We start from the raw sequence: 14,007 nt of genomic DNA on the forward strand, positions 1-14,007 counted from the left end.
ATCTTGTTATCTAAGCCTGCCCTGAGTTGTATAGGATTTATCTTGATTTACAATCAAGATGTATTGTTTTTCTTTTATATTTATGTGAAAATGAATGAAATGTTACTTTGAACGAAAAAAATAAAAAGAGGGAGGAGTGGGTACCACCTCTTCCTCATTAACAAGGGCTAGTTGGTTGGTCAATGGACCCTCACTTCCTTTTCAAGCTCCTTGCCTTGGCTAGACAACGACTCTCGTCAAAATTGACGAAGGGTTGGTATGCCCCATCCGATAAGGATTCCTAGTGATTCCCAATGGTGTAGGGGCCTCTTAATTTGTTCCATATTATTTTAATTCATCTTTTAAAAGGTCTCTATTTTTTAATTTGGTTTGTCGCATCAATATTAAATTACAAGTAATCATATCAGAAATTGGTAGGATCTTAACAACGCATCACTCGGTACGAGTGAATAGAAACACTCAAGCGAGCCAAGAACTTCATTAGCAAAGAGAAATTGAGGATCTAACGCAAAACCAAATTACAAGAATTACGACATGAAAAAAGAGCTTCAACCCTCCAAAATTCAACCCTTTAATCTTTGAATTTTTCAAAGCGAAATTGAGGATCCAACGAAAAACAAAATTACAAGAATTACGACATGAAAAAGGAGCTTCAACCCTTCAAAATTCAACCCTTTCACCTTTGAATTTTCATCCAAATGACGCTGCATGAGAACCAAGGAATCAGCATTCAGCTGGAAAATAATTACAATTCTTTCCTAACAAACCAAAAACAGCGCTAAGGAAAAAAAGGAAAAGGAAAGAAAAATTGGCATGGGTTCTTGTCTGTCTCACCAAACCCAAAGCCTCGTATCAATCTAGAACCTCATGCATTAATCAATGATTTAACTAATTTAGTTAATTAAAGCACTAAATCCTGCTAATAGACAATACCAAAGATCAAAAAGACAATCCAATCTCCTCCTTTTGCCTCGATTTGGCTCGGGAGCAGACGAATCAGACCGGGACTCTCCCAAGCTCCCACCTTTGACCCGCAGGTGTTCACATCATTCGACGCACACGAAGTCTCCCTCTTCCTATCTCTCTTTCTCTCTCTCCTCGGTCGTCTCCGATGCCGAAAGGCCTCCATTAAAGTACTCCCCACATTGGCATTTTCATCGAAAAAGGTTGGATTTTTATTGCCGTTTAGTAAAATTTCTCTCTCCTCTCGCCCTCCTCTCTCTCTCTCTCTCTCTCTCTCTCTCCCGCCGAAGCTGCAGTGCCCTCCTCTTGTTCTTCTTCGTTATGGCCGCCTAAGCGCTCTCTCTCCCTCTTTCTCTGACTACCCATTTGGGTCTCTCGATCGCCGCCGCTTTCTTCGTAAGGTAATTTCCCCTGTGCCCGCGATTGGTTTCGGTTTCAGCTTCCGGAGAAGATCAATGGAATTCGTGTCCGACCCGTGTTTCTGCTTTTCTTCGGATGTTTCTCTTTCTGGGTTTAGCTCATCGCGGGCTTGAATTATCGTTCTTGCGCGTGGTTTGTGAATTCCTGGGCTCTGGGGGAGGATCGATGCTTGCGAGGGGGATGGAGCTTCTGGGTTTTTTTCTTTTTTTCTTTTTTTCTTGGAGCTCGATTGCTTTCTTGGCCAGCTGATTTCGGGAGCTCGTATCGATCGCGTGGAGGGTTTTCTTTCTCGTGTGTGCTTCTCTTTGGATTGATCCTTTCGTTCCGTGAATTGGAATCTTGACTGTGCTGTTTAGAAGGTGGCTCATCCTTTGAAACACCCATTTGTCGTGTGCTTTTGTTGCTTTCTCTGCTATCTGTCGGACGTTATTCAATCTCGTGAATAGAATACGGCATGTAATTGGTGGGCTGTGAACAGAATAATATGATGGGTCCTGAAGCTTGAACAAGATTGCAAGCTGAACGGTGGTGCGACAATTAAGTGTTCTGGTCCTGTTATTCCTTGATGTTTGTTTACTATAGAGTACGACTTTTCATGAAATGAATGCAATATCTAGAAAATTTCGGAGAGGAGAGGCAACTTCTTTCTCAGTGAGTCTTCTCAGTGTACTGATCTGGGTGTTGAAAATTGTTTGTTCTCTTTTTCTTTTTTGATTAGATTTCACTTTCCTTTACTTTTTTAAGGAGTAAACTTGTCTATAGACGTGCTTTTCAAATTTGATGCACATTGAAAATCAGTTGGTAGTAAAAGGATTTCAAGAAGTTTTGGTGTTACTTTCTAGATATGATAGAGACCTTTTGTACGTCACACTTGCCCTTAATTCCACCATTATTTGGCAGCATTTCTCAACAACCATAACCTGTTGATCTGCCCAATAATCATTAAATTACGTATATACACTGGTTACCTTTCGAGAATTATTTCCTCTTGGTAAATTCAGATAGTTGGAGCCTGTAGTGCTTATTCATTTTGATGTCTCTATCTGTTAATATTTAATGTTCTCTTAGGAGAAATTCTGACGATGGCAAGAGATGAAGATTCAGGTAGTCCAGGGTGGAGTGCTTCATTTTTCATGCAAACCACAGAAGACATAGCTAGAGCTGTTGCAGCAGCAGCTGCTGCTGCCACTGCAGCGCATTCCCCACGGCCATCTGTTGTCTATTCATCCAAAGATGATAGCAGCAGCCAACTTCAGAAACTACAGCGCCATGTTACACGGGTATTAAAAGGATTTTCAACTCCACCCGAGGTGAAATATGCAGCTTACAACCCAGAAGTTCTAACAAGCCAAAAGCGTCAATGGGCAAGCTGTCAGTTGCAGTACTTGGTATGCTCTTCTGGGCACCAATTCCTCTGTTTCTCTGTCTCTCTCTGCAATGTGATACATGTCATTCCTTCGCCTTCAGCCATGCCTTATATGTCATTGTCTTGCTGAATGGCATTAGAGTATTAGATGCAGCTAAGGCTGAGATTTGGCTTTGAATTATAATTTTTGATCCGTATGTGTTCTAGTAGCACATAAACTATAAGTAGCTCTTTCGTTGCATGCCGTGGTGTTCATGCCGTTAACTGTGCAGGATCATAAGTCCATAAAAGAGCCATCAAGGCTCTTTGAGAGCATGGTGGTTGTTGGTCTTCATCCTAACTGTGACACTCAGGCTCTCCAAAAGAGATATGTTGCAAGAAAATTTGAAGGCTCTGGGAAACTAAGAAGTTTAAGCGGTCATCAGTCTCGTGTAGAACCAAATATTGAACCACAGGTACGTTTTTCCCCCCTCAACTTGATTCTCTGATGCTTTTCCTAAACATATGCAATTTGACATGAATTGTCTTTTACTTTTAGGTTTTATTTGTCTATCCTCCAGAAAAGCCACTACCACTCAAATACAAGGATCTTCTTTCCTTTTGCTTCCCTGGAGGTGTAGAGGTAGGATCTATGCTTGATGTTTCTTTTGCTGATATGGGAAAGTTCCTTTTCTCTTCTTCCCCCCCCCTAATCAGTAGGACATGGACTTTATATTCTAATTTCTTATTGTTGATTATCAAGTTTTCGTTTTGAACTTGTGGCTTATATGGATTTTTATTGACTTTCTCGCTTATTGATCACTTTAATAAGGATAGTCCTCAAACAACCAACAATAGGACCAAACCAGTGTGAACTGATCATGATATAGGTTTATGAAAATGGAAAGAAGTTGATGAAGTCTGCCACTTTCAGGGGTAATCCTAATTAGTATTAGAAAAATTTGCGAACCTTTGAACTAGTCTGTGGAAATCTGAAGCTGCAGAATTCATAGACAAATCCCCTCTCAGTTTTACTGCTTGAAAAGCTGAAGGAGGATATTGCAACTTTCCTTTATTTCGATATTGCAACTTTCCTTTATTTCGATATTTTAGTGTGGAATACTTGCATATGCTGTTTGGGCCTTGGTATTTCTTTAAGAGTGTTATAGTCCAATACTAAGTACAGACGCAGAGTGGACCAGCTTGTAATACTTCTTCAATATGATGTAGGTTAATGCTGTTGAGAGAACTCCTAGCATGAGTGAATTGAATGAATTGCTTCTTGGACAGGTATTACTGCTGCATCTCTCGCTTTCATGTTATCATTTAAGAGTTCTTTGCATGGACAAAGTCATGCTCATGTTCTGCCATAATGTTTATAATTAATCACATTAGGAGCGCTTTGCTCAGCTGAGATACTGATGATGCATTCCCTATTTGTATTCTTATCTGAGATGTATAACTTAGAGCCCTTGATGAATTGCATATTTGCTGGGCAACTTTTATCTCTATATAAGATCCTCTGGGCTACAGTTGTTAATTTATTTCTTAGGAAACTTTACTGCATGGTGCTATGATTATATCTTTCTGTGTACTGTGTCAATTTGTCCTTTTGGTTTCTTACCTGACTAGCAGTGATTTTTCATGCAGGAACACTTGAAACAAAGTGATCTGTCGTTTGTGTTCCGCTTACAGGTAAACCTTTTTTTCCAATGGTGCATTGCATGTATTTTCTCGGTCATCACTAAGGCTAAAATAAGTCATGAATTCTCTGTTTACTTTTCCCATTCGAAAGTCATAATTACTCAATTTGTACATGCATGTTCTACTTAACATACACAATATTCATAGTGCATTTAGTGAGAATCATATAGCCACTACCATTAGTTCATTAATATAATCTTTAGTTGCAGAAGTTGTATATCTTTCTCAGCAGGTTTGTGTCGGTTCTTAAATACTTTCCATGATTTCTACTTATTTAGCCATTCTGGTAGTGCATCCGTGAGGCATGGTATTGAGTTGATAATTTGCTTTGAAGTTTGTCACATCCTGGAATTTAATTAATTACTTAACTTGTTGCGGAAGTGGTCCCTTCTATAACTTGAAAAGAACAGGCGAGCCATTTCGGTGGCAGAATATGATGGGCAATCCTCTATTAGGTGCCTTCTACTTGCTGGATTATTGTGCAATTTTCTGCTGGGGAGGCTTTGGTTAATTGTTTGAAATTAATTGTTTTTTGGCTGAGATCCCGAGTCTTTGACCGGCTTAATACTGGGATTGAGGAATGCTCAAGCTTTGCTTCATGGTTGTAGCTTCTAGTTTGTGCTTTATTTGTTTATTTAGTTACCATCTGTTGGAGTTTGATAAGTAGGGACTTAAACCTTCATAAGCCTACAATAAGATTTTTCAACATTGCAACCGCTTTGAAGTTAGGCCCGACTGTTCCGTGCACAATTGTCTAAAATATCATCAATCTCTTGTCATTCCTTACTGCGCTGCCCTTGTGAGAGAAAATCACTGTGAGGTGTTGGAGTGGAGCTAGATAACACGACCATGGGAGAGGAAAGCGGTTTTAAGGTAGCCCCTGTTCAATACCAAATTAATGAAACTGAGGCAAATGGAGAGGTTTAACCAGATGGTTTCTGTTATTGAGAAGGATGTAGATATTTCACATGATAAAGCTTATGGGTGAGGTTGTCTATTTGATTGATTTTGCCTTCTGAGTACCAATGTTACTTGGCCATTGGTTGCTGTACTTACGCTTATGTAGTTCCACTTTGATTATGTCTAGTATATGCTGCACTTACACATGATTTTGTCCTTTAGGTAGCTGATGATTCGACTTTGTATGGGTGCTGCGTGCTGGTGGACGAGTTGTTGCAGCGACCATCTGGATTGATTTCAATGATATCGGATAAACAATTACGCCCTTCCTTGAGCCGTCATATATTAACCACGCGCAGATGTTATTGCATTCTCTCAAGGCTTCCGTTTTTTGAGTTGCATTTTCGTGTTTTAAATAGGTACTTTAACATGTTTTCAGTAGATGGATATCATGTGGATAATGTGCAAACATAGGAACATTATGTCGAACTTGCTCTTATTGGAGACTATATGCCAGATAGGCTTAATTGTAACAATGCATTCGCAAATTACTGGAAGGATCAACTAAAAAACATCAGGAGCTTCAAATCGAAGTCAAATGATTGTTCTATTGAAGATTTTGGGCCTTAGTATTGCTGAAACAATAGCATGATGGTGATAACTGGGTTGGTTCAAAACTGCAACTGCTTAAATTTACTCAAGCACGAGTGTTCGATTTATTGTGAGCATATTATCAAACTGAATAAGGGATGCTTTGTTGCTTCATAAACCACTAATGAACGCAAACTTACTTGAAAATCTTTAACTTGATTGCTGGTCTGATCAATCTATGATACTCGATTGTCTATGCTATGTGGCTAATGAGTGCTTATCATGCCATTCTTAATATTTCTGTAGCATCTTCACTGAAGAAAGGTTGGAGCGGTTGACAAAAGGTGTTGTCGACTTAACTATGGAGTATTCAGAAGCTAATGTAGAAGAAGAATATCCAGAGGATAAGTTAGATGGCATGTCGCTTAAGCATGGAGTTGCAGAGGTTGTGATCGATGAAACTTCTGGGGTTTCTGAATTGGGTTTTGGAAATTCTGAACCTCAAGTAGTGAGTGGTAATATAAACCACATTGAGTGTCAAATTCATGAAGCAGAATCTAGCTTGCTAAGTAAAGGAAGCGATGATAAGGTGATTACAGCAGACAATGAAGCTGAGGAATCTATGACCAGAAAGGAAGCTACTGCAATTACTGCTGAAAGTTGTGATGCATATACTGATGATTTTGTGACTAACAAGCAAACACCTGAGAAGCGTTTACCAAATTCTGTGCTGCCACTTCTGCGATATTATCATTATGAAAGCTCAGAGTCTTCTTCTAGGTAGATGATTACTGCATCCCATTATCTCTTTTAGACTTTAAGACTAATTTATTTCTGTGAAGATGGATATTTTATTTTGTATGATCTTGGGCTAGTCAGATATCCAAAGTTATTTCTGAGTGTGAACACAGGGGTGTTGTCTCCTGTTGCCTTGGAAATCCCTTGATCTGACCTTTCTGGGCTTTTACAATTTCTCTAACCATCGTTTCTGCCTAAAGCTTCTTGTCCTTCAATTATATGTATTCTTCTTTTCTTGTGGCCAGATATTTATTCTCATGGAACATTTATAATTAGACTGACATTATGTGCTGCTTCTGCAATGTGATCTAAATTATTCACTACAGCTTCCAGGGCTCTCCAATTGATGAGAGGAACTTTAGGAGTGATATTGATGATACAGAGACAGAAGAGGCATCCATATCTGGGCAGGAAGACACAAGTGACCACACTGATATTCTTGAATGGGCTAAGGTTTGAATTAGTCCATGTCCTTGTCATGTTATCCAATGCCAATGTTCTACTTCAACAACATGCGTTGCTATTTGACTCTACTTCCCAATTTTGCAGGCAAACAGTTACGGATTATTACAGATTGTTTGTGAGTACTACAAGTTACGTTGCCCTGCAAGGGGTTCAACGGTTAGGTTTCACCCATTGGAACACCTGCATCCTTTAGAGTACCATCGGCCAAATGACACGGTACTAAGGATAGCTGGTTCAACTATCGATTTGAGATCATGTAGTACAAGTCTGGAACTAGCAGAGGTATACTGTTCTTAGAGAAATCTTCTGATTTTGTTTGAATTCATTACATTACTACAGTAACTTGTGGGATGTGGTTCCTAGCTTGTTTAGCCGATTTTTTTGGCCATATCCGGCATAGTAGGCCATTTACATCTAATGTATTGGCCTAGATCAGGCACACAATGCCCTCTTGGTGGAGGAGGAAGCGACTGCATTGTCAATATGGACTATTGCTTGCATATGTGGCTCACTGCGACTTGAGAATGTAAAGATCTCTCTCTTTTATTATTGCATAGCTTTTTCCAGTGCACAGATACAGATGTTCACTGCACATGCAATTACACATTTACATGATAGATAACATATACTGTCATACACACGAGAGTTAATATCTACATTTATATAGGAACATTAAGTGTATCCACCTAACCGATGATTCACATGCATGCATGTACATGCACATTTATGAATGTGTGTATGTACACTTGTGACTGCATCCAACTCACCATGACTCCATCTTAATTTGAGAATTCATGCACACAAACTCGTGCTGAGGAAAAAGCTCTAGCTGACTATTTTTATAGTATTATCCGGTGAGTTACCGATTGTCAAAGAGAGTCTAAACACACTCCAATTGTACTTGCTCTTCATGTTATTCCATAGCCATGGGTCTATGCTGGATGAGTGACTCGCAGATACCTTTATTGATGCAATGCTATAGAGTGGCTACATAGCAAATTTTGAGCCTTGCATTGCCTGTTTTGCTTCTTGTTGCAGTGTTCTCCTAGCTGATATAGTCATGGTACAAGTAAGAAGTTACTAGTGTATGAGTTTCTTTTTATCGTGACAAGGAGAATGAAAGGGTCCAATGCACGTCAGTGGGAATAGTATTCTTATTTGCATCATCTGCTCTTGGTCCTGCAGTATATGGTCAAAATATTAGGTGTAAAGTCATATTCTGCATCGGCAGGTGTTAATATAGTTGAACCACTTGTCCAGTATGATCTCAAAGTAGGAAATCTGAGAACTGATTATTTGCTTGTTCTGCAGGTGCTAACTTTGTTTGCTGGAGCACTTCTGGAGAAGCAGATTTTGGTTGTTTGCTCCAATTTGGTATGTTCAAGGTCATGTGTGAATGGTTCTCAGTCTCATAGTACTTATTTAGAAGATCTCCTTGTCAGGCTAGCTTTTCCAACTACATGAATGTGGTTCCTCCCAGTATTTTTCCTTCATTTCTGGATGATGTTCGAATACGCGAGGCCCTTATCTTATAGCAGATAGATTGCAAATTGTATCTATATGAACCTATAAAACTAGCTTACCTATAACGGTGACAGGATAATTAATTGCTAAACTGTTGGAGTAAAAATATTTTTGCAAGACATATACTTTTATTTGCTTTATTTGAGGTGCTAATTGTAAGTTCTATTTATGGCTTCGTTTATGCAATATGCAGGGGATTTTATCTGCATTGGTCTTGTCGGTGATTCCTCTCATTCGTCCCTACCAGTGGCAGAGCCTATTAATGCCAGTATGGGGCCTTTTTAAAGTGCAATTAGTTTTTTTTTTTTTTTAAATCTTTTGTCTTAGTCTTTTTTATCATCAGCATCTTTTTCTTCCCTTTCTCTTCTAATTGGATGAGAAAACTCCAGGTATTACCGAACGACATGTTGGAATTCTTGGATGCTCCTGTCCCTTACGTAGTAAGTATTTTGCTCTGTTATGTGGAGTAACCATTACCTTCAGAGGAGTAATCTATGAGCATGGTCTTGGTGATGCTTTCTTATATTATTTTTTGCAATAGATATATTGTCTGTGACTCTGATGTCTAATCCTTATACTGATGAATTGAATTGCACAGAAGGAAACAAGATAGAAACAGGGAAAAAGTCTTAAACAGTTCTCTTTTAAGTTGGATATGGTAAATGGGCAGCTAGAACTCCTTCTGCTTTTAGAATTTGCTCTATTGCAGATATTACTTGAGCAAAATTTATAGTCTTGATTTGTACATACATTAACTCCATACAGGAAGACGTCAGTATTTGATCATTGTGGAGTTTGAATTGACCTGCCAAACTTTTTTTCTGCCATTTATATTCTTCTTTATGCTATGTTCTTCTAATTTCTGATTTGTTACTGGGACTGCCATTTGTAGGTTGGCATAAAGAACAAGACATCTGAAGTACAGTCGAAAATTGCCAATGTCATTCTTGTTGATGCTAACAAGAATCAGGTAGAGATCTTCCCACGCAATTGGATTTGTCACTAACTGAGTAATTGCACGTGATCCAGTTGAAATGGATACCTTATGGAGAAGTAGCTTATGCTCGTGAAATTACCTTCATCAGAATTCACAATTTCAATAGAGAACTGACTAGATGTGAATAATTGCCAGTGTGCACATTAGGACTTACTTGTTATACTTCGATTGGCACCAAAAAATCTAGCAGTTTTGTGTTTTGTTTTAATAAGGTAGAGCCTTCTTTGGGGTGAGGTTCATATTTCTGCAGTTTTTTCCTTTCTACAGTAGGTACTAAGTGGGGCTTTAACAGCTTTTATACTCCTTGAAGATGTGTGAGAACTCTTGCAATTTGAATGGACTGAGAGGATCGCAGCAGGGGTTTTTCATTTGTACATCTTTCTGTCACATAACTGCTCCTATAGCGTCTCTGCATGCAACTTTCTGTTTTTCTGTTGATCCAATATTTTGGTCAATTTTTGTGGTTTCATTTTGTGAGGCCATATCATTTCCCAGCTTTTAGTTGCTCAATTTCTGTATCAGGTGAAGTCACCTTCAATTCCACAACTACCCAGGCACAAGGAGTTATTTTCATCCTTAAGTCCATATCACGCGAAGCTAGTCGGAGAGAGTTTTTTGGGGAGGAAGAGGCCAATGTATGAATGCACAGATGTGCAGGTGTGCTCTCCTTGAATTTCACCTCCATTACTGGGCGTGCATGAGTGAGGAAATTTGCACCTGTTCTATATGGAGAGCTTGTAAATCTTGGCAAGATGACATTTATCATCTTTGCTATTGTTGCACGATCATCAAAAAACTTTCTGCATTTGATTATCTAAAAAAATACATCAGAATGTGGTCTACTATGAATTATAAGCTAGTTTCAGTTTTCAGGGTAAGTGGAGGATATAGTGAAATATAATTGGGGCTATTTCTAATGTGGTAGAGCAAATATAGCTTTTGGATTTAGCTATTGTAAGTTGGGATTTTTTGCTTTTAATTCATCATTGAAAACATTTTCCGGTCTTGTGGGTCCTGGTATTGTTTTAACACCTGATTCACCACTTCGTATCCATGCTACATGTGATGTTCTCTTTTTTACGTGGCTATTGTTGTTAAGCTATCATTTGCTTTCCAGTTAATTACATCCTCATAAGTTTTTGAAGATTCACCAAGTCTTTTGGACCTTGATATTCCCATGAAGTCTTCAGCATATGATTTTGTGTCATGGCTTGAAAGTCTCAGCAGTTGTGTTTTTTGCAACCCGCCTTATCTGGCCATGGAATACTTTTGCATGTTGTAGTAATTGTTTGTTTCCATGTGTACCTTTGTTCCTTTAGATTGAAGCAGCAAAAGGTTTCTTGGCAGTGCTACGGTCTTATCTGGATTCACTTTGCTCTAATTTGCGCTCACACACAATTACAAATGTGCAGTCCAACGATGACAAGGTTTGGGTCTTGTTTCCAGTTTTGAATGTTCAGAAACTCTTAGTAGTGCTTATTTTTTTGCCAGTTGTTGAGAATTGATGATTCACACATGATTTGATAGTGGGCGATCTTCTTAGAAGAGTGGTTAACCTTCATGTCCGACAGGAGGTTCAAAGAAAACCTCGAAAAGTAGGGTGTGGGCTGATAATGACTTCAAATTTCTCCTTAATTTTGTAGGTATCCTTGCTTCTAAAGGAAAGCTTTATCGACTCATTCAATTATCGTGATCGACCCTTTATGAAGGTGTGTTTCTGAGTTTCTCAACTTGTTTACGCTAATTTGGATAATTATGCAGTTTTCCAGTTGTGTGATATTTAGAGCAATGACGATGTAAAGGGCTGACTCTATCCTTGCCCTCTTACATGTTTCATGCACAAACCATCTGATGTTCAGCTTTCATCCCTTTTCGTGCCGTTTACAGCTTTTCGTGGACACACAGCTCTTCTCTGTACATACAGATCTTGTTCTTTCTTTCTTCCAGAAGGAGTAGTCCTCCCGTGCACATCGCTGGGCCATTAAATGTAAAATGCCTAGCGCGACCTCGCGAGCAAGTTTAGAAGTTTGTTGTTGTGCTGGTTTGCTATTTATCATAGAGTTTTAGCTTTCTCTACGCCCTCTTTATTTTCTTCTTCATTTGAGATGTTCAGCCTCACGTGCTGCAAAAGAACATATAAATATGTACGAGCTTGTATTAGCATCAGATCGCATTATTCCATGTCCAGCGATAAGTTTGTAGCTATCCGGCATGAATGAGTCGTCGACGTTCATTAATAGCCGCTGCAATCTTTGATGATCTGGAGGTGTCAAGTAATTCCTTCTCTAGATTTTTCCTAGCGTGAGAATTTGGACTCAAAAACTTAAAAACCTTTGGTGCGTAGATGCTTCAAATGTTTGAGCAGCCGAAGTGGAACGGCGATATATGTTTTCTGGGGAAAAATTAAAGAGGGACGAATTGGTCATGTATACTTTAGGATGTGTGGCAAAGAATCTGCCGTCTTCAAGAACTTTGTTGTTTTAATTGAACTTCTGCGGGTTGCTTTTCTGAGAATTCTGCAGAGTTAATCATAAGGGCCTTTGAAATTAATGTGTATCCTGACGTTAGAGGTTGGCTGAGGTGATCAGTGAGACTTTCCAATTTTGGGTACTTTCATCTCCGAATCTTTACTGGGTTTTTCTCTCTTTTCTTTCCCAATTCATTTGGAATTAATTATCGTTAAATATTTTTGAATGAGATTGATCACTTTAATGGATTGAAGAGCCCTGGTCTTCTTCTATTTTGGTGTACCACCTCAATGATATTTTCTAGGGCTGCTGATTTCTTTTCTTTTATTAATGATTGAAAGCTAAAAACAGTGGATTACGAAGCGAAAGAGATTTTTTGTTTCTCATAAAAAAGAGAAACGTCGAAAGTTATGACGAAGTACGCAATCGAGCGAGATGAGCGGACAGTAATTATGCAAGACGACAGACGAAGTTAGTCCGGCAGACTCGGTCCAGAATAATATGAAGTCTCTTGGAAATGTCATCTTTCGATTGGCCATTGACATTTTGTTCAGAACTAGCTACTCCGTGTGGGTCATGCATTAATCTTTATATCCTTTTTTGGGAAGTAGCACCACTAACCTTTTCTCACATTTGCATGAAATAGTACCATTAAACGAGAACGATTATGAAGAATATTAAGAGAAATTTATGAAGGGTTTGGCTCACCTGGATCGGGATCATGTAGCTCCACACGGTCTCCTACGTCTTCGAAGTTGTGCAGTTTCTGCTAGAAATAGGCATTCTGGGAACGTGGTCAGGCGAGCGACTTCAGGCTTAGTCCACTGTGAATATAAGAGATCATCGGGGAACGACCCGATATTGTATCTAATGTGTTATCGCACGAACTATACATGAATTACGGAAGCAAAGACACAACATAAGGCAATCGGGACACAAATTGCCCGCCCTATCATTAGACTGCACTTGAATAATGTCTCTGCACCGTGATGATTCTGCTGCATCGGAGGATTTTCTTCGGCGGGGTTTTGCTTTTTGGGGCGTTTAAAGAGAAAGGCCTGCTCTTTTTACTCAAGAATGGAGCTGTGGGGAGGATGGTGAGTCAAAGTGGGGACTTTGTACCATGAAAAGGTGAAATTGCATGTGTTTGAGCCTGCCATGAGAGGAGACCCAGTGCCCTATTTGTCCTCTCTCTTCTCTTTGTACTTGTCTTAACCTTACATTCTAAGCATTGCCTCCAATGGGCCATTGAATGCATTCAACCTCTCCCAAAAAAAAGAAAAAAAAAGAAAAAGAAAATTCAACCTAATGCTTCATCTCTCACTTTACCTTTTTTTTTCCTTCTATCTCAAAGCAGTTAAATGTCTCAAAACTCAAGAACATAATACATGCCCCTCATAAAACCAAGAATCTTAGGTTAGATGCTTAGGGGGGAATGGGCTACCATAAAGTCATAACATGAATTCACTTTCCTTTCCCCATCAACGAATTCCATGCGGATAGAAAATTTAAAGCTTTTGAACTTGCACATGAATCGTCACCTGAAAATGTTGGGTGTCACTAATTTTTGTGTGGAACACCGTATCATTTCAGAAAAAACATCTAATCTCCTTGAGTCTCGTGAAAACTCAGTTTGAAAATTGAAAGTCATATAAAAAATACATGATCTACTACGAAAAAATGGTGACTATGCAATGGCCAAGGATGAGTTAAGTTTGATGGCACATCAAACCCATAATGGATTGTTACACAGCAACGCATACCTTTATACACTTTTTTTTTTTCTCTTTTTGAGCTGAATTAAGACAAAAATCTTCACATGTAATCATCAA

The 14,007-nt window shown here is 38.9% G+C and overlaps 1 protein-coding gene across 4 annotated transcripts; it reads left to right on the forward strand.

Moving 5' to 3' along the window:
• Window positions 1–1,035: 1,035 nt before the first annotated feature.
• On the forward strand, window positions 1,036–11,966 carry LOC104436426. Of its 4 annotated transcripts, none has more exons than XM_010049186.3 (19): window positions 1,036–1,166; window positions 2,452–2,771; window positions 3,022–3,204; window positions 3,288–3,371; window positions 3,959–4,018; window positions 4,379–4,423; window positions 5,555–5,751; window positions 6,230–6,703; window positions 7,048–7,174; window positions 7,271–7,468; window positions 7,623–7,712; window positions 8,498–8,560; window positions 8,904–8,978; window positions 9,100–9,150; window positions 9,603–9,680; window positions 10,230–10,364; window positions 11,027–11,134; window positions 11,351–11,416; window positions 11,595–11,966. In XM_010049186.3, exons 2-19 carry the CDS (start codon window positions 2,466–2,468, stop codon window positions 11,661–11,663), a joined length of 2,409 nt encoding a protein of 802 aa, XP_010047488.2. In that variant the 5' UTR covers window positions 1,036–1,166; window positions 2,452–2,465; the 3' UTR covers window positions 11,664–11,966. The 4 variants fall into 4 exon arrangements, with proteins under 4 accessions (XP_010047488.2, XP_010047487.2, XP_010047489.2 ...); XM_010049185.3 differs by lacking the exon at window positions 1,036–1,166 and adding an exon at window positions 1,174–1,364; XM_010049187.3 differs by lacking the exon at window positions 1,036–1,166 and adding an exon at window positions 1,174–1,364 and having other exon boundaries at window positions 2,482–2,771.
• The last annotated feature ends 2,041 nt before the right edge of the window (window positions 11,967–14,007 follow it).

This window comes from Eucalyptus grandis, chromosome 3 (genome assembly GCF_016545825.1).
Source record: "Eucalyptus grandis isolate ANBG69807.140 chromosome 3, ASM1654582v1, whole genome shotgun sequence".
Lineage (NCBI taxonomy): Eukaryota > Viridiplantae > Streptophyta > Magnoliopsida > Myrtales > Myrtaceae > Eucalyptus > Eucalyptus grandis.

What these genes read in the sequence shown, in the direction of transcription:
- LOC104436426 (XM_010049186.3), top strand. Translation starts at nt 2,466, where the DNA reads ATGGCAAGAGATGAAGATTCAGGTAGTCCAGGGTGGAGTGCTTCATTT. An exon ending in AACCAAATATTGAACCACAG is followed by an intron (nt 3,205 to 3,287) that starts GTACGTTTTTCC and finishes TTTTACTTTTAG; the next exon opens with GTTTTATTTGTCTATCCTCC. An exon ending in ATGAATGCACAGATGTGCAG is followed by an intron (nt 10,365 to 11,026) that starts GTGTGCTCTCCT and finishes TTGTTCCTTTAG; the next exon opens with ATTGAAGCAGCAAAAGGTTT.